The 20,036-nt window shown below is 31.2% G+C and overlaps 3 protein-coding genes across 6 annotated transcripts; all 3 read right to left on the bottom strand.

The window, feature by feature from the left end:
- LOC113867457 lies at nucleotides 1-2,373 on the bottom strand. Its single transcript, XM_027502803.1, has 5 exons — nucleotides 2,071-2,373; nucleotides 1,881-1,966; nucleotides 853-1,158; nucleotides 667-750; nucleotides 1-355 (listed from the first exon to the last, which is right to left on the bottom strand). Exons 1-5 carry the CDS (start codon nucleotides 2,365-2,367, stop codon nucleotides 1-3), a joined length of 1,128 nt encoding a protein of 375 aa, XP_027358604.1. The 5' UTR covers nucleotides 2,368-2,373.
- A 1,951-nt stretch (nucleotides 2,374-4,324) lies between these two features.
- LOC113867456 (protein kinase PVPK-1-like) lies at nucleotides 4,325-7,786 on the bottom strand. Of its 3 annotated transcripts, none has more exons than XM_027502800.1 (3): nucleotides 7,596-7,786; nucleotides 5,937-6,970; nucleotides 4,325-5,330 (listed from the first exon to the last, which is right to left on the bottom strand). In XM_027502800.1, exons 2-3 carry the CDS (start codon nucleotides 6,950-6,952, stop codon nucleotides 4,493-4,495), a joined length of 1,854 nt encoding a protein of 617 aa, XP_027358601.1. In that variant the 5' UTR covers nucleotides 6,953-6,970; nucleotides 7,596-7,786; the 3' UTR covers nucleotides 4,325-4,492. The 3 variants fall into 3 exon arrangements, with proteins under 3 accessions (XP_027358601.1, XP_027358602.1, XP_027358600.1); XM_027502801.1 differs by having other exon boundaries at nucleotides 5,937-6,961; XM_027502799.1 differs by lacking the exon at nucleotides 7,596-7,786 and adding an exon at nucleotides 7,231-7,586 and having other exon boundaries at nucleotides 5,937-6,961.
- Nucleotides 7,787-16,413: 8,627 nt separating this feature from the next.
- LOC113866946 (heterogeneous nuclear ribonucleoprotein 1) lies at nucleotides 16,414-19,882 on the bottom strand. 2 transcript variants are annotated; one of them, XM_027501764.1, is made up of 6 exons: nucleotides 19,662-19,882; nucleotides 19,419-19,459; nucleotides 19,126-19,289; nucleotides 18,908-19,007; nucleotides 18,187-18,356; nucleotides 16,414-17,282 (listed from the first exon to the last, which is right to left on the bottom strand). In XM_027501764.1, exons 1-6 carry the CDS (start codon nucleotides 19,784-19,786, stop codon nucleotides 16,773-16,775), a joined length of 1,110 nt encoding a protein of 369 aa, XP_027357565.1. In that variant the 5' UTR covers nucleotides 19,787-19,882; the 3' UTR covers nucleotides 16,414-16,772. The 2 variants fall into 2 exon arrangements, with proteins under 2 accessions (XP_027357565.1, XP_027357566.1); XM_027501765.1 differs by lacking the exon at nucleotides 19,419-19,459 and having other exon boundaries at nucleotides 16,467-17,282; nucleotides 19,662-19,815.
- Nucleotides 19,883-20,036: the final 154 nt, after the last annotated feature.

Below are 20,036 nucleotides of genomic sequence, written 5' to 3'. Positions count from 1 at the left end.
TCAGCCTGACCTTCTGTAAAGTTTGTAAGCCACAGCCACAGCTGCCAGAGCTCCAAGTATACCCCCAGCCGTAAGAATATCACGTTTCTGCAACAGAGGCCAACACGAACTTATATTGCTCCCCTGCTTTTTATATTCTTCAGTTGTTTTATTAATCCCTTTGTTTTGCTCAATACCTTCACTTATGCAGCAAGAAACCCCATTACCACCCTGGCAACAACCCGCCACATTTATATTGTTGCTCATATTGTTAATTTCTAAGTCACTCTGCTTGGACCTGCCAGTATCATCTCCGTTAGCATGTTTATGGTCGTCTGCTCCCTTAATTTCCGCAACAGGTGACCCCATTTGGCCCCTGAAGCAATTTCACACAATCAAATTTAATCATCATCCATTACAAGGAAATTGCTTAAGATGCAATTAATTAGAAGAACCGATGAATGATATACCAGAAATGAAATAACCAAATAATGCCGTCCTCCTCTGGTTTTTTTAAGTGGTAATATTAGATGCAAAAGCACATTATTTTATCGGACAAAACCATGACAAAGGAAATAAACCATATGGATGCAGAAATAAAGACTCTTTTTGTCTTTACAAACGATTTTTATTTGAAATTAACTCTCTATTGACGGATAGAAAATGCAGAATTAAAAAAGTACCAACCTCCAGAGCTTTTGTATGACCTCTCCTTTGGCAATATGTTGGTCCAACAAGGCAGGCACGTCATTCGGAGTGACATAGCCATACCTATAAATGTAATCCATTATTAAGCGCTAAAATTAAACCACCAATATCAAATGACCTTAATTCCTTCAAAACTATATGTACAATACAAGTGTGAGAACTGACCAATGACCCATAATTTTTCCATCTGGCCCTGGACTGTATATGATTAAATTTCCAGCATACTTATGGCCACCAACATGAGAACACGCCACAACAGATATCTGATCCTTCAATCCCCTTAGCTGAATTTCCTCATTGAGCTTCTCCATGAGAATCGGCCCACAAACACCGCACCTCACGTCACGACTTCCATGAGCACATACAAAAATGTACGAACCCGCCAACACACCCTGCTCTGCACCACTCCACGCTTTACCCCTCACTATAACATCATCAAAAAATCCATCCACATTCGATTCCTCCAAACCCCTTTCAATGAAACAAGAACAAAACATTCGTTCTCAATACACAAAATTCCAATACTACTATTATTCAACATAAAGGCGTTTTGCTTTGCTATAAGTCTAATTCTCAATACGCAAAGAATAATTTTAATTTCCTGCTACAACATATTCATACTAATTCTCTTACTTAATTGATAAAGAAAATAATAAAATATCCTTTATATTTTTAAGTTATTATATATATATATATATATATATATATATATTAATTATTAAAAAAGACTTAATGTTAACTAATATCTTGGAGATATTATTTAGTGATATCATACTTGACTTCACTTAAAGGAGTAAAGTTTTGATGCTGTTATATTGTCAAGTTATTAACTATATTTATTTTTCATTTTGTAATCTCTTTACTGAAATAGTATTCTAACTCGCGCTTTGATTGTAGTTTATTTTTCGAAAAATATCTTGTAAAGCTGATAAAAAAAATTAACAATTACTTCAAAACTAACTGAACTAAACTTACACTACATATTATAATTTGATAAAGATAAAATTCACTCATAATTCCCCGACAAATTAATGTTCTTATTAACATCATTCTTACATGTTAAAACGTTTTGGATGTTCTAACAGGACTTATGAAGTTATTAATTAACATTCTTATGATTAAAAGTCTCGGATGAGAGAAACACACCGAATCACCGACGCAAAATAATAAAACAAGTGGTTTAATTAATTTACCTGTATTTGATCATCTCGGGGAAAATCATCACGTCTCCGTCGGAGAAGCCAGCCTCCTCACGCGCCTCACACACCGTGATTTTCGTCTGCCAAAAACCAATACAAATCAATCAAAAAACTAAATCCGAATCACATCACAGCAAACTAAAATCACAGAGCAACGAAACCGAAATAAAAAGCAGCGAACGACCTTAACGGCGATGTCGTTCTTGCGAGCTCTCCAGACAGTGGCGACGCGCTTGGGAAGGGGATCGTTGTCGGAGGCCTCAACGCGCGGTGGCCAAGTGACGTGGTTCTTATAGCAGAGGAAAACGTGGCGGTCGTAGGCGTCAACAGTGCCGGCGAGATTTTCCTTATACATCTCAGGACGGGAGAAGCCGTGTTTGACATCGCCAACAGCAGCAGAAGCCATGAGAGAAAAGTGATGGTTACGAAAGAGAATGGGAACGCAACAGATTCTGGTTCCAATTATATGAGTTAACGGCATGGGTGCACAATGCGCATTCGTTCCACCTTCAACCTTAAGACGTAAGGAAGAAAATGACTCTCAAGTGCCCACGCGCTCCACTTCCCAAAGTCAATTCATAACGCTATTTAAATCCAGACTTAGGTAAACACGCAAGTCACATAAAATTAAATAATATTGCAACGTCTAAAACATTTAAGAAAAACAATAATATAAAGAAAACATAAAATATCAAATACATCATTTTATTGAAGAATTTGTTACCCAATGGCGCATTTCAAATTTAAGCTTCATATATATGTGAAATGAAATGCTTTTGACGGTGGAGCGCGTTGATGAAAAAGATGCGCGTGGGGGAAGTGAAAAAGTTTTGTTCAGAAATTCCGCTGAACTTGTCGGTCAACGTTTTTTTAAAAGGAATATATTTTTAAGTAATGCCATTTTATTTAGAGGGTACAAATTTCATTGCCTCTATGTATGTTAGGCCCGTGAATTGGTTGGCTTGTAAAACAAAGTTTGATGACATTTAAGAGGGTAGTTTAAATTATTGAATATAAATAATAAAAGTACTTTCACATTGGAAATAAGTGGGTGGATTTATTTAATAGAAAAATCCATATTTAAATTTTACTATATGCAATTTTTTTAAGATAACAACAGTTCATGAACTACAAGTACAACTTAACCTTTAGGACATAAGGACATCTTATAGTGTCTAATCTTAAACCAAAAAAACATATATATATTGAAAATAAGTGATTTAGTATGAAAAAAAATAGAGAAAATTAAAAAAAAATTATAGTTCTCATATCAGGTTCTCCCAGAGAATTCATTTTCTAAATTTCAAGAGAAAGTATAATTATTCTCATATTTAAAAGGAGGCTGTAATTTTCTTCTACTTAATAAAAATATTTATCTAATTTTGTTTGTATTTTTTTTCCTCATCGATTAAGAATTTTTCACATTAAATATTATATATGTCAATTTTTGTCCTTTTAACTCTATTTAAACTGCATAATATTATTTCGTTAATCTGATAATATTATATTATTTGAGTAAAATGTGTCTAAAATGTTTACTTGTTAGGAAAGTTCCAACATTAAGTCAACAAAATTAGAAACAATTTTATGATAACAGGGGAAAGCTGTTCTAATGTAAGATTAATCTCTTGTTCAGAAAAGTTAATTTAAAAAGCATAGCTACTGTGTATTTTGAAATTGATTTATACAACAACAGTGTATCAAAATTAATCTCTCGTCTTAATTATTCTCCTAAACGATATCCTGTTTTAGACAGAATGAATCTATTTTCAAAGCCAAACATTTGAATGCTTAGTTGATAGTAAATGCGAGAGCATTAAATTGAAAGCACGCATAATTGAAATCTAATATTAATTTCTGTCCAAGTTATTGTTATTTTGATATTTTTTTTAACTTGTAAAACATTACAACATAAGGATATATTAACATTTAGTAGTATCAATGCACATTTAATTATATTGAATTTGATAAATTTTATTTAAAAATTACTATATATTGTAAAACATTACGACATAAGGATATATAACATTTAGTAGTATCAATGCACATTTAATTACATTGAATTTGATAAATTTTATTTAAAAATTACTATATATAACTTATCTTGTATAATGTAATGTTACACAAGTTATAGAAAAATCGTTGGTATTTTTATTTCACTTTTTTAAAATCAAATACAGTAATTAGTTTATGAGCAGTAATCACATACTTGTAAATCTACTATACAGGATATAATAAAGCTGCATAAAAAAAAGTGAAAAACATGCAAACATCTCAAAATCCAACAAGAAAAAGAAAATTCACCCGGTATGCAAGGTTAGATTTTAAGATATTCTCATGTGAACATAAGGCATTTGGAGTTAAAAGAAATCAATATCTAAATAATTACCTCTGGTAATTATTTAGATAAGAAAACAGAAACTTTGTTCCTCAATATAAGGCATTTGGAATTTCTTACAACAGATTATATCATGGACAATTATAAGTGCTGAGTTTCCTTTTTGTGCAAAGGAAAGAAGCATGAACATACAAACATGAAACACCACCACAAATGAGAGATGAAAACTAGAAACTAGTCCAAAGGAGAAGAAAGAAAGACATAAGGATCAAAAGAAATCAATATCTAAATAATTACCAGAAGACTTCACACCAAGGTCCTTTTCTGTTTGTGGCAATTTCATTACCTGTCTTGGAACCTCTGGAGGATTTGCACAACGGATCAATGCCCAGTTAACATTCTGAAAGAATGGATGCTGCTTAATTTCGGTAGCACCACGTCTGTAGGCAAGACGATGCTGAGGCTCTTTTACAAGCAAACCTCTGATCAAGTCCCTAGTAGCAAAGCTGACAGTAGGAGACTCAGGAAACCTTAAAGGCTGTCCAACAACATTAAACAGCGTTGCTCGATTTGCTGAACCTTTGAACGGGGTTCTGCCAAACAAAAGCTCATACAAGAATATCCCAAATGTCCACCAGTCCACAGCACTGCCATGCCCTTCTCCCTTGATGATCTCAGGAGCCAAGTATTCGTGTGTCCCCACGAAGGACATTGATCTGGCATTTGTTGGCTCAGCAATTAGCTCGGGGAGAGGGGTCACCTGATGATGCATGTCATTCTTTGGCTTAAACTTCCTTTCTTTCTTCGATTTTCCAGATAGAAAACGTGGCGTGAAGCATGCAGGTTGGATGCAGTCCGGCTGCATTGCGCATGTTGGCTCAATGCAAGCAGGCTGAATGCAGTATCCTGAGCTTTTTGTCTCTGAGCTATAGTTTGATGACTTCACTAGAGTTGGACTGACAGTGCACCTTAGAGAGAGATCAAAATCTGATAGCATTATATGACCATCTTCTCTCACCAACACATTCTCAGGTTTGAGGTCTCTGTAGATGATCCCAAGCATGTGCAAGTACTCCAAGGCAAGGAGAACTTCTGCCACGTAAAACCTGCAAACCAAAAAATTGAGAGTAAAGAAATGAAAATTTACTTAGTTGTACCATATATTTTCCTTTCCAAAATATTCTAAAGAAAAGACGCATCCTTATCATTGTCATAGCTCATGTCTCCTAAACAGGCAACTAGAAGCTAATATACCGGCAATCTAAATTTGTTTGTCTTATGTTGGATAGAACTCATTAGTTTGTACCGAGGAGTGGTTTCCACCAAGTTAATCGGTATCAGATTCTTTTTATCTGTTAATGAAATACATTATGCGTTGATGACTACTAACTGATACTAGTTACTCACAGAAGAAATTATCAAAAACTAATATTCTTAAAATGGTATAGGCAAACACTTGTAAAAACCATTATATAAGAATTGAGGTGCTGAAAGAGAAACTATTCGTAGTATTATTCACCAAGTTATTCATTGTTTTCCATCATAACTAGTTTCCCTCCTGGCTCCAGGGTGCCATGGAATCCATGAGATCATAAACCAAGGAATACGGAATTAACCAATATTAAGTTCCCTGACCCTTGCTTGTTGTACATGTGTCAAATTGTTATATATAGATATTATTATAAGGATCAAGGAGAAAAGGAATTGCTAACCTGACAGCATGCTCCGAAAAGTACTTCCCAGTTTGTCTTTGCCTGAGTGCATGCAGGTCCCCACCAGGGCAGAACTCCATTACCAAGCAGGAGAATGTCTCTGTCTCAAAATGTGTATACAATGTGGGTAGAAAAGGATGATCTAAAGACTGCAATATCTCTCTCTCTGTCTGAGCCCTCAGAAGCTTCTTGCGGCTCGCCAGCTCTGTCTTGTTCATGATTTTCATGGCAAAAGAAGTCCTTGTGCCACTCAGTTCTGCTAGATACACACTTCCAATGTCTCCACATCCCAATTTCTTCAACAACCTGAAATGCCTCATTTCCAACACCCCATCGTGAGCTCGAATGGCTTGAATTGCTTCCCATCGTATGTCATTTGCCTTGTGAGGTTTATACAAAGCACTGCTCAAACTACTGGTGCTACTCTCATCACTAACATCACTTCCAGTACTCACTCTACATATGCTGGTCTTCCTGCTCTCATTAAAATCACAGGAATTTGCCACCTCGCCACTCTCACATACACTTGCACGCTCACTGACTTCAGTATTGGTGAAACTTTGTTTGGCTTCTGAATAGACAGTGGCTGAATAGAAACTATTCTGAGGACTTGGACAAAATGTAACCTCTGACTGACAGTAACTCTTTGCTTGATTAGCAAAGGCTGGTTTGTCGGATTCTAATAACTCTTTACTTGACTCACAACAATTCTTGGAGTCATCAAATGGTTGCTTGCTGCAAAACTTTGTTGGCAATCCTTCATGCTCCACATTGTTACCCTCTTGATAGGAATGCTTTTGATTAATTACATAGCTGTTTTTTTTATGGTGGATGATGGTCTTGGTTTGGTTACCACCCAAAAATGATGTTGAAGAAGCTCCATGGTTTCTAGATGCTCTCAAAGGAGGCCGCGAAGGACGCGGAGTCCCAGATGTTGAAGGAGGATCTTGATTTACCCCAGAAAATGAATTCTGAACCTCTGATAAAGCCTCAACTCCATCAACAATTGACTCCATTAAGGGTATCTGAACACGCTTCAAAATCCAACTCAGCACAGTGAATTACCAACATCAACATGTAATGTACTCATTCAAAATGTCTATAAAATTTATATTTAGGAAAAGAAACTGTAAAACAACAAAAATGCTCGCAGATAATGAAAATCACAAAACAAAATAAAGAAAACAAAAGAGAATCTGCAAGAGACCCATTTCAGATGCAACAAACATAAAACCATTCAACTAAATAGAATCCATTTAGAAAGCCCCAAACAAAAGACTTTAAATTCACACACCTTATTCATAACCCAAAAGAAAGCATCATAAACAGCAAACACCTAAAGGATTCCATTAAATTTAAACCTCAAGAAAATTCACACAAGGCTTCTCAAACAGTTTTACAACTTTCCCAAGAACCCGGTTGCCTTTGTGGACACTTGGCAACAAACAAGACCACAACTTGACGAAGCAGATAGCCTCACCCAGAAGAACAATCAAGACCACCAACACTTTCTGATACCAAATGCATTAAACTAAAACACCCCAAGTTAAAAGTTTGATTCTTTAGAAGTCCCCTTGAGCTTTCTTTGATTCTACTTCAAAGAAAAAGCAAAGGGTGGGAAACAATAACTGATCATAGGTAGAGAGAGAAAGAGAGAACCTGATCAGAGGAGAGAAATGGCAATGTGGTAGACTAAGAGCAAGAAACGCTGTTTCATTTGTTCATGGGTGGTGGAGGAAGAAGCATGTGGACATGCTAAGGAAGAAAAAGAAAAAAGAAAAAGAAAAAGAAAAAAAAAGAAAAGAAAAACCAGAAAGTGAAGTAACTTTGGTATGTCTTTCAGCACCACTGAACAAGAGTGAACAACCTCTTTGTCTCAGATCCGATCCAAAAGAAAGGCACTAAACAAATAAAACTGTAATAATACTAACAACAATAATAAAATACTATTTATTTATTTATTTACTATTGTTTTTACACCTAAAACAATGTGGCCTTATGGAATCAGCGTTGCAGAAAACGGAGCCATCTTATCTTAATGCATGTATGTATTGTTTCATTCTATAAGCCAAATTCTCTTTGTTTCTTGTTCTTGTTTTTGCAATAAAAAATTTATGCTTTTTAAGAACACAGGTTCAAGAGAAATGGGTTATGTTGTGGCTGGTATGGGGCACTTCATTTTCCTAGCATCAACCATTATTTGTGAGACACTCCTTCCCACTTTTTGCACAATAACGTCCCTTTATATATACCATTTTTCTTATATTATTCCTACATTATTTTTTAAAATATTAAAATAGTTTGCTTTCAATGCAATTTTTAAGTATCATTTTGAGGTTATTTTATGTAAAATATACTTTTGCTGCTTTTTTGTAGCATGTAAAATTATAGAATATGAGGTTAAATTAGAGTTAGCTCCTTCTGAAATAAACTGGTCTTTGAATTGAGAAAATAATATTTTTTATTAAATAAACTAAAAAATAAGAGTTAGATAAACAGTAATTAAAAATTTGAATATAATTTAAAAATTTACTTTGCCATCGATTTGTCTATATATCTTGTGTCTTACAGACTTTATCCAGACATAATATTTTTGATATACTATGAACTTTTTATTTGATGATAACATTTAGTAAATTTGCTTAGGATAATCGGTATTCAGATACGGTATTAATTATTCAAAAAAATTTAATTGAGACGGATAAAGGCTTTATTTGGTAAAGTTGATAAAGATCTTTTCAAAATTAAAATGACAACATTAAAAATTAAATAAGGATTAAATGTTAACAAAACTACTTGTTTTATAATGTCTATTTCATTTTTTAGATTGAAAGGTTAAATACTTAATAACATGCAGAGAATCATAGAAATAGTAGTAATTTGTCAAACTTCTGATATCATGGGTTATTCAAATGAAGAAATTGGAACCAAAAAGTTAGAAGAAAACTAGGTAGTTAACAGTGCCATGCCATAAACGTACATTATAATAATACAATAATATATTACTTCACACAATTCCCTGAATAATTTAAGAATACCTTACAATGACTATAAGTGTAAAATGATTAAACTAGTTAAAGTATTATATTTTTAACACCAATTTAAATCCCCTAGATTTGTTCTTTTTTATATTTATCTGCATTATTTATTTATATATTATAAAGTTGAGTTTATACTTTTAAGAAATATTATATATATATATGGTTTTTGTTCTCATATAGTTGTATAAATTCTTTATTTTTTTAACACGTATATTATGAGCTTCTATATCAAGTTAAATTAATATTTGTTGTTTCTTTAATCATTTTAATTAATAATCATTTTTTCATTTAAATTAAATATAACTACTAAAGTAATATTTTAACTTATATTATCTTAATATATTTTTTAAATACCATTAAAAATTCCTCCTTAAATATTTTTGTACAATACATATGATATTTACTACTCGAAATATAAATTTTATAGTTGCATGAGTAAAAGGAAAAGAAAGAGAAAATGAGAATAATTTTAAAAAGAAAACATTTCACTAAAATGTGATTATTTATAAAAGTTACTAATCCATACTTAGTCAAAGAGAAATTTTAGTAGTTTCATGTTTTATTTTCCAAGTTCAATAAAAAGTTGATAGACTTTGTAAATTATTGGTTATGCTTATTCATTCACCTGTTTCATATATAGTTAGTGTATGTTTGAATTGAATTGAAAACGATGCGGTCTTAAAATTAATGGCTCAAAGTTTTTTTAAAATTTTTATACCAAAAAATATGATTTTAAAAATATGATTGCTTGAATAATATTAAAAAAAAAAGTCTATCTTGAAATATAATTGTAGATATATACAGTTTTAATAATTTCCTATTCTCTTTTAAATACAAATATACATATATATATATATATATATATATATTATATTTTTATCAGAAAATATTTTTTGAACACCTTTGTAATAACATCGTAAGGGGACACTATATGGTATCTCTTACATTTTGAGTTTTAGTGTAATATAAAATTAAAAAGATAATATAAGAATACAACATACACGTATAGATAAAATAAAATAAAATTCAAATTACAAATTCCATGCAATTTGCATCAAACATTCGCCATAAGAACGACTTCTATTATAGTCAAAGTGTCAAACCAGAACAGAATTGGGAGTTTTAATTCTTTTGCTTAATTATTTTTAATTCTTATTCTTTAATTTGTGTGTAATTTTATTTTTTATAGTAAATTAATTATTATCTAATAATTAAAAAATATAATAAATTATTTATGCACATATTTTAATAAATAAAAAAATATAAGTAATTAAAATAATTTGATTATATTTTATATATTTTAAATTGATTTACTTAATTTATCTTTATTAATTTATACAAATTAATAATATATCACACTCTATTATATTTTTATTAATTATTAGATGAAATTTTAAGTTGAAGATTTAATTTAAATAATAAAAAATATTAAGTACGAGTAATTAAAATTTTTAAAAAAATCATATATAAATGAAAATACGTAAACTAAAAATATAATCAAGCCTTTTTCTTTTACACCTTATTATCGATTATTAAAATAATTTGGATTATCTCAGTTGCTTTCTCTCTCATACCATGAAAATTTAAAATATAAAAATATTTAATTTATCATAAAAAATGTTCTCTCGTATATATTTAGGCAAAAATGTAAAATATTTATATCGGTGTGCACAACTTTACAATTCTTTTAAAATTCTAATTAAAAATATGAAAACAATTAAAAATTCATCATAGAAATACACAAAAGGTAATTAACAATAACATTAACTAAAATATTTTTCTTAATTTGTTTCAAATATTAGAAAAGTAAAATATACGTACAAAATATCTTAATCAATTTGGATTAAATTAATTTAAAAAACATAAACTCAATAATTAAACTAAGGATTTAATCAATTTGATTGAGTTGAACTTACTGTATGAAAAAGAAAACAATTTAATTGATTTGTAAAATCATTCCTGTTAAAATATTTTATATTAACTAAAGATATGCTTATAATATTTTTTTATAAAATTTGGATAAATTTTATTTTTCAAGCAAACTTTTAAAGTCAAATTAAAACTAATTTTTTAATATGATATTATACTTTATTTAATTAAATGTCTAGTCTTACATATTTTAAACATCAAATGTGTAATCTTATGTGTGAAAAGTGTCATTAACATATTTTACATGGATGAATAATATAATTAAAATATTTTTTTTATAAATTTTGAATAATTCTTTTATGAATTAATATCTTTGAAGATACATAAAAAAAAGTTATAATCAAATAACATAAATTATACTAAAATAAAATCACATGTGTTAAGGAATCTTATATATTATTATTATTTAGAAAGTGATTCAGTAAATATTTTTTACAATAAAAAATTAACTTTGGAAATAATGGGAAGGAAAAAGTTACTAAAATCGATGGTAAATTGGTAATAACAATGACATGAGAGTTAGGTATGCAACAAAAATTAAAAAAGGTGGAAATTAAATAGAGTGGGAAGAATCATATGGAAGAGCATTCACATGCACACACGTGAACCTGACTTGTACCACGTGCACTGTTGTCGTTGATTCTCTTCCAAAATTGATCCTCTGCAGTAGAGAATATGATTGTAGGGTATAGACTTGCATCTTTTACCATTAATTTTCTTTTTCTTTTTATAAAAAATTTGATTAACAATTGCAGGGAAAGCTGATTGTAGAGGATCGCGGCCATGCTGTTATAACTTGCCACTGTGCTATTTTGGAGAGAAACTCTATTATTAGGTGCAACTAATGGGGAGACACAACATTCAATTATTTTAAACATTTTTTGCTGTATTTTTTTTATAAATTTATTTAGTTCATGAAAGAAAATAATACTATAAATATGATTCACTGTCCAATGTAAAATAAGGTTCTATTATTCATCAATCATTGCTAGGTTGGATTTTATGATAAATGGAAATTTTTTCTATACACTATCTGAATTTTTTTTATATTTAAGACATTTTTTAAATTATAAATTTAAAAGTATTTTCAGTGTTATTTTTTAATTATAATTAATGTTTTATTTAATAATTTATGATAATGTTAAATTTCTTTCCATAGTAAAACCATGTTTTCTGAAAAATTAATTGACACTAGTTAAGTTTTTCTTAAAATTTATATAAGATAAAAAGTAAATAGTTGTAAAAAACATTATTTTTCAATTTTAATTATTTTTTTGAAATAATTACAAAAATCATTAAGTTATCCGTTATCAATATTTATTTAATTCCAACACTATTCAAATAGTACAAACATTTTTTTGGAGTATTTATTATCACTTTTGTTGAAGTAATTTTTATTAATGTCATTTTATAAAAAATGAAATTAATACAAAATAATTAACATTATTTCAATTTTTTACATAAACATATAAATATGAATATTTTTAAAATAAATAAGAATATAAATAATATAATGTGATATATGATATTAACTTTGAGTGATTAAAAAAAATGTATGAAAGGAGAGAATATGTGGGGTCCAAGTGGAGAGGGTGGGCAGCATAAGCACAAGCCAATGATTGTGACCACTTACATGCTTTCCCCATATGATGGACCTCAGCCTCCATTTAGCCCCACAACAACACACCAATATTTTAACACTCAATTCTCAACAACTGTATGCAAATCCAACCATGATTAAGAGATGTTCTCACTTAGATGCAATTTTTTAAAGTTCTTAATAATGTTTTTTTTTAAATTGACACTCAAAAAAATGATTATTAAGAAGAAAAAGAACTCTATAAAGCTATTTTTAGTATTCCATAAAGTGTTTTTTCTGGCTCTAAATTGCTTGACTAAACAAAGCTATGAGCAGTTTTTATGAGAGTTGAAGTGGAATTGGATTACAGGTAGTTGAAGCAGAATACTAATAAAAGTAAAGGAAGAAAGAGAGGAAAAGATGTATCTGATGGGTGCAATTTTGTTTGTGCAAAGATAGATTGAATCTTATTGACACATACACGACAATATTATGAATTAAACAGCCTAATTGCCATCACACACCCTGTTCTGTTGGCCACAGTGGAGAAAGAGAGCCAACTCATTTAGTAAAATTATTTTAATAATAATAATAATAATAATAATTAGGCCTAATTAATATATGTATACTTTAAATTTTTTATTTATTGATTATAAAATTAAGTTTTTTACTATAAAAAGTTATTTAATAATTAACAAAGGTATGTTTGTAAACACATTTTAACTAATTATTTATGTGATTTTTTTTACATACAAGTTTATATCACATATGTAGTTATATATTTTTAAAAATAAACTGCAAAAAGATATTTCAATAAATTATATTAAATAAATTATCAAAATAAGTTAAAAAATATATTTTTATTTTTTAAATATAGCAGACCACGATGCAATAATTATTTTTGAAATTGTTTTGTTTTACTACTCTAATTGATTTTGAATGTTTGGGATGATATGTGAAAAGAGGTGGGACATGCTTGTGTTGCACGTGTGAAACAGTGCAGACGGTAGAGTAGATACGTACAATAGTACTAAGCTATGAAAAGACTACTCATATCTGTACACCCTTTTTTTATTTATTTACGTAAAAATGGATATAAAGGAAGAGAAAAATAAATAAATGTTATAATGTGATAAAAAAAATAAAGTTAAAAATGTTATATTTATATATAAATATCACTTTTTTATAAAAGAAAAAAACTATTTGATATCCAATTAAAGTCTGTGTACTTTACTAAAGAATGAAGTGGAGTGAGTGATATAGTAAAATGCATGATGTAATGAAAATAAAAAGAGAGAAACTAAAATAATAAAGTCTAAAAGACGATGTAAGAGAATCAGCTGTGAGAATATAGTGGAATGAATGTGAAATACAAGCCATTATATTTTTCAATGAAAAAAAAAATAATATTGGGCCTTCATGATTGTTACACTCTCCCCATATTGCAACTTGTATTGAAAAAACAAACCAGATATCATATTTTTACAATATGTACACACAATAATTCATACAATAAGAGTTGGAGAAAGGTATGAAATGAAAAATGAAAATGTGTGATAAAATAAATGATGTGACAGATTTTATAATTTTATTGTAAGAATATAATTACTCAAAAATAAAACATGACATTAGGTGTATGCCCCAGCTGAAAAGGTTGCATGGTTCTGTTCCATTCCCATTCTCAGTTATGTGGGAACACCAATATGCATAGTTGAATCAATAGGGAAACATTGACAACATGAAAGGAGATGAATTATGTTTTATTAAATAGTACATGAACAATTGAAGTGATGAATCTACACTCACCTTCTGCTTTTTGAACCATAAAGGCAAAAGACAATCACATCATGGCTGGTTAACCAAACACCTTGCCATAATTTCCTCATCTCAATTGGACCCATTAGCCATCCCCACATAATGTTTGCCATTGGACATGAGAAACAATAGATCCAAAGGAAGCAATCACAACCATTTCTCTTGGTTAAAATGTTGTGTGTCATTGGGAGTAGATATTTTATATATACACACATATATTTAAAGTATATTTTTTAGTATGTATGCACATAAAAAGATAAAATCATACACAATATTGTATATGATATTAATTTTTAGTGATTCAACTATTTTCTCAAATTTATGAAAATAATATATATATGCTAAAATTTATCATTCATCTACTTTTGTGTAATTTGAGCTCGGACACATGCATTGTCCCCTATTATATGCCTATCTACTTTTGTGATTGCATATTTGATCGCACGTTTATATGTTTCATATAGCTAAATAGTTTGGAACTGTATTCGTATTATGTTGTGTACTTGTTGTCATGGTGTGTTCTCATGAATTTTTCAATTTTCTTCCTATTATAATACCTTATCACTCTTCCCTTGTCCATGCAATTAAATCTGTTTTATTGAGGCAAAAGGTATTCTTTCTAAGGAAAAATTTGAGCAGGAAAAGCCATAACAATGGGAAACTCAACAACAATGTATATATAGCTGAAAAAGCACCTTTGTATATGCACCAAGACGGCAAGACCAATGTTCCATGATTGCCATTTGTTTTTGGTATCTGCATGTTTATCACCAGAATGAGAAGAAAATTTCGAGATTTATTTACCTTGGAAATCACACTAAAATAGTCTCACTTTTCTAAAAGAATCTCAATCAACAAAAACCAAACAAACTATATTTTCTTATATATTTCCTTGTAAAATCTTATTAGAAGAACTTATGAACAATACAGACTAGAGCTAGGATAAAAGATAATAATAATAATGATGATGAAAACGATTTCCAAGCAAGATTAAAATGACAGAAAAAGATGTTAAAAATAGGAATAACAATGAATAACATTTAACTATGATGTTAAAGTATTTATTCCTGTATTAGCATCTAAAAAAAATCCTCATCCCTAGAAACATACTCGCACAAGTAGTACTTTTTTCTCATCCATATCTACATCTATTATTATTATTATTATTATTATTTTAGTCAAATGATATATGATCTTCTTTTGACAAAATAATGAAATAAAATTACTCTGTTAATATTAGAATTAACTACAAAAAATAAAAAGTTAATTAAATTACATCTAACCCAATTAAAAAATGTAGAAACATCTTTTGAACCTTGTTGATGAAACATTTTGTGTAAGATGTAACTCAATTCAAGACCAACACAAATAAAATAAAATAAGTTACAACACAAGCTGTAATATTTCAACGTTGAAAAAAATAATGATAAATTGCACAAAACAATCAGATTTAAACCTAGACCTAGATTTAACTCTATTTACCATTAATATAACACTAATTATATTTATAAAATGCATGAAATAAAATTAATAATAAATTCTCAATTTTTTTTCCTTTACTTGTTTCCTCACCTTTAGACACTAAATCCATCCAAACCCATACTCATCTTGCTAGTAATTTGATATCCATTACGTCAAAATCATTCATAAAATGAAAGGACAATGTCATACAGTACACTAGTACGATGAAATCTGCATAGGAGTGCGCTTCGGCTTGGCCCACAAATAATTAGGCTAATAGCTTTGTAAAGAAAAACAAGGACTTGTTTGGTTTTAAAAAATTTCATTTAATTATAAAATTACCACCTTTTTTATTTTATTTTCTATTTTCAACATTTTGAAAATAAAACACAAAAAACAAAAAAAAAACTATTTATTATATGAAACAAAATAAAAAAGTGAATAAAAACAAGATAAGAATTGTAATTAAACGCAAAAAAAAAAAAAAAAAACATTTTAAAAAATCAGACAGCTCCTAATGTTTTGATTGGAAAAAGAGAAGGACTGATGTGCCAACAAACAAGGAACAGCTGTGCCCAACACAAAACACGACACTAAAAGTTTCATGAAACACGACACACCTTTCCGACACAATAGTGGCTCTATTCGTTGCGGCTGGTGATAATAACAACTATGTATAAATAACAAATCCCTACGGAGTAATTAAATCGAACAAACAAAAGAGATAGATAGTAGTAATAAACGTTACAAAAATAATGAACAAGGTTTAAAATACAACCATCTGCACAATTTGCAGCTCTTACCATCAATCAAAAACCCAACTTCAACAGGAAACTTTTTTTGGTCTTCTAACGATTACAAGAAATGAGTGTGCTGAATATTTAAAGTCCCATTGACAATTTTTTTTTAAATGACAATATTTTATCTATTTGATGAACCAAACACAAACTAGAAACTTGCCTTGGTGCTAGATATATCAGTCCTAGACTAAAAGTTCTTGCTTCTATCTTCTTATCTTCCATAAGGGTGATATCGACCAGCGCCGTATCCTCCTCTACTTCCATAGAAGGGGCCTCCACTGGGCCCTCCATATCCGCCCCCTAGGCCAGCATCATAGCCACTTTGATAGGCACCGCCACCAGAAGCACCAGCACCACCAGCACCACCACCATATGCTCCATAATTCTCACTGGCTCCTGCATACCCACCAAGATCATAGCTCCTGCTAAAGCTTCCACCATAACGACCAGAGTACCCAAGGGAGGGATCTCCTCTATAGGGCCCCATTGCACCAGCATATCCTCCATATCCACCAAATTCACTTCCATAGCCACCATATGCACTGCCCCTACCACCATAGACACCACCGGATCTGTAACCACCTCCAACTCCAAAGCTGCCACCAAATCCATCATAAGCATCTCCATATCCACCACTGTATGAAGACCTCGAGTCATTGTAGCGCTTGGATGATGGAGGTGGTGCATTTGGCTTCTTTGGTTCAGCCTTCTTGATTTCCACCTACAAAGGAAAGATAAAAAGGTTACTTTATTGATAAAAATTGCATTTTATTAAAAAAAAAACAATATACACACACACACACAAAATAGCTCAAGAAGTTTCTTGGTCTGTCATATCGTGGAAATAATTACTTATAATGTCAAAAATGTTTTTTTTGATTGATAACGCACCAACCCAGAAGGGTAGCACAAACAGTTAGAACTAAGTGCAATATACTTTTGCAGATGACTTTATTCATCAGTAAAACAATACATAAATTCCCATCCCCCCCATAAACAAAGCACAGTGCAAATTTCTATTGATATGCTTGAACTTCCTCCCCATACACCCTTACTTTTTACTCTAGTTCGTTTCTGCTCACTGTTCAAAACAAAAAGTATAAGTAGCCTGAATTTTTTTGTATTGGGCCCCCGGGAGAAATCAACTCAACTACTCCAAGCAGTAATTGTCAATAAAACATATAGAGGGATATGATGTTATAGAACTATCAAACTAATTTTTTTGTGTGATGTGCTTTGCAACTGGTACAAAGAATTCAAGAGGACAAAGTCAGAAATTATTGCCTCTTGATTCTTGGCAGTAAAGTATGGCTTAAAGTTACAATGATTCATGAGTTATATTCTTTGGACATGAGCATCAAAGCCAATAATTTGCCTCCACCAAAAAGCTTAAACCTTTAGAAAACTTGGTTTTTTACCAAAAAGATTTCTAAAAAATGCAATTCTGGATGCTGACAAAACCAAGAAGCCAATCTCTTGCTGTTTTCAAGACACTTCTCAGCCATGAAAATCTCAAGCTTCAGGGTTTGGATGCCAATTATAGAAGTCAAACCCTGTATTACACTGAATTCTACATCTGCCAGATAGAATAATGCAATGCAGGTAGTCGATTAAAGATTCCTCACCTGAGCTCCAGCAAATTCAATCTTGTTCCCCATGGACAAAAGATCATCAACAGCTTCTTCAGAGTCAAATGTGATAAACCCAAAGCCACGAGATCGATTGGTGGAGTGGTCGCGCATTATTTGGTGATCTTTGACTTCTCCATAGCGTGTGAAGAAGTCTCTAAATTCATCTGCACAAGTGCATCTTTAGAGTAAAACAATATCAACCAGAGCAAAGTGCCAATCAATGCAGCTATTCTAGGATTAACAAATTACTTTCCAAATAAATAATTGTTTCTAGTGTCTAAAAAACAGCTAAAGGTAATTTCAAAAGAGCTGTAAAGGGAGAAAGGGTAGCAATAATGAAAATAGTCAATTTACTTGCACGCCAAACAAACATGAAATATCATTCACCTCGGCATAGATGTGAATTATGCTATGGTGAAAAGGCTCAAAAGCAGACATTCTAGGAGAAGAAACTTGAACATATCAGGTACAAGACAATAAGGGAGCTCTATCCAAGTACAGTATCAAAATGTACCTCTGATAGATCCTAGACAGTACCCTCATATATACAGTAAACAATCTTCAATTCTAGGATCAGAAACTAAGATTACTTATTTTATGTCATTACTGTCCTTATATTTTGGAGTTTGCTCTCTCAAGGTGTTGCAATGTGTCCCCCTTGTTTACACCTCAGAGCCAAGCAGCAAAAAATTAGCTCACTAAAGAGGCAACCTACCTTCAGTCACATTTGAAGGAATTCCACCTACAAAAATTTTCTTTGTCCTAAAATCCTTAGAGCCAACAGCTCCCCTTGGTATCGTCCGCTTAATCTCAACCTATATATGATCCCAAAACCATAAGAGCCAGCAAAGCATTATCCATTCACTAATCACTATAATCAAAACAAAACACAAAGTCCTAAGCCAACATACATCATTAAAATTCAAGCGATACCTGTTTGCCATTGATGATATGAGGGTCCTCAATCACTTTATCAACCACAGAGGGATCCGCGTATGTTATAAACCCGAATCCCCGAGGCTGCCCAGTTTTCCTGTCCTTCATGATGACAGAATCCGTAATCTCACCATATTTACCAAAGTGCTTGATAAATTGGGCTGAACATGAAACACAAGCCAAAGGGGTAAGATTAAGAATCCATTATTCAAATCCACACAATACAGAGAAGGGATTAGCACCCTCTAATAATCATGATAATTGTAAATAAAGACAAAGCAAGCACTAACCAATGGTCGTTTCTCTCGCTAAACCACCTATAAATATCTTTCTGCAAATTATGGGGTCGAGTGGAATTAGAACCAAATCTAAGAAAATTGTCGTCTAATCTAAATAACAAAAAGAAACCCTTTTGCTTGGAATTGCAAAAGAAAAAAAAAAGGGATCTTTTAGTCTGAGTATTTCTAGAAGGTTCCAATTTTAAAAATTTTCTGGGAAATCAAAGAGATTGATGAGATAGAAAAGACGGTTACCCGGGGCTGGCACCATCGCCGGTGAGGGGTTGGGAGTTGTGGGGTTCTTCTCTGTGGGAAAAGGGTCTAACGACGTCGTTGGGTTCGGCGCCACCCACTACATGCTCGTTATCGGGTGATTCCATGGCTCACGAATTCCGAAGAGAATGAGGAGAAAGAGCCTTTGGTAGCAGACAATTCAAGAGAAAGAGAAACCCTAGAAGATATTACTTTCTCTCTTGTTTTTTTTTTTTTTTTGTAAAACCCTTTATTTGTTAAGAACCAGACAAGACAATGAATGGTCTTAGATTCCTCGTAGAATATCCTGTGTTGTATTGTGTTGTGGTTCATGGGCCGCACGTTTTCGGATGTTTTATTATGGGCCTCTTGTGCTCA

The sequence above is a fragment of the Abrus precatorius genome, unplaced genomic scaffold (assembly GCF_003935025.1).
Source record: "Abrus precatorius isolate BTA unplaced genomic scaffold, Abrus_2018 Scaffold5, whole genome shotgun sequence".
Lineage (NCBI taxonomy): Eukaryota > Viridiplantae > Streptophyta > Magnoliopsida > Fabales > Fabaceae > Abrus > Abrus precatorius.
Note: the sequence above shows the minus strand (reverse complement) of the source record. Positions and strands in the feature narration are given on the sequence as shown.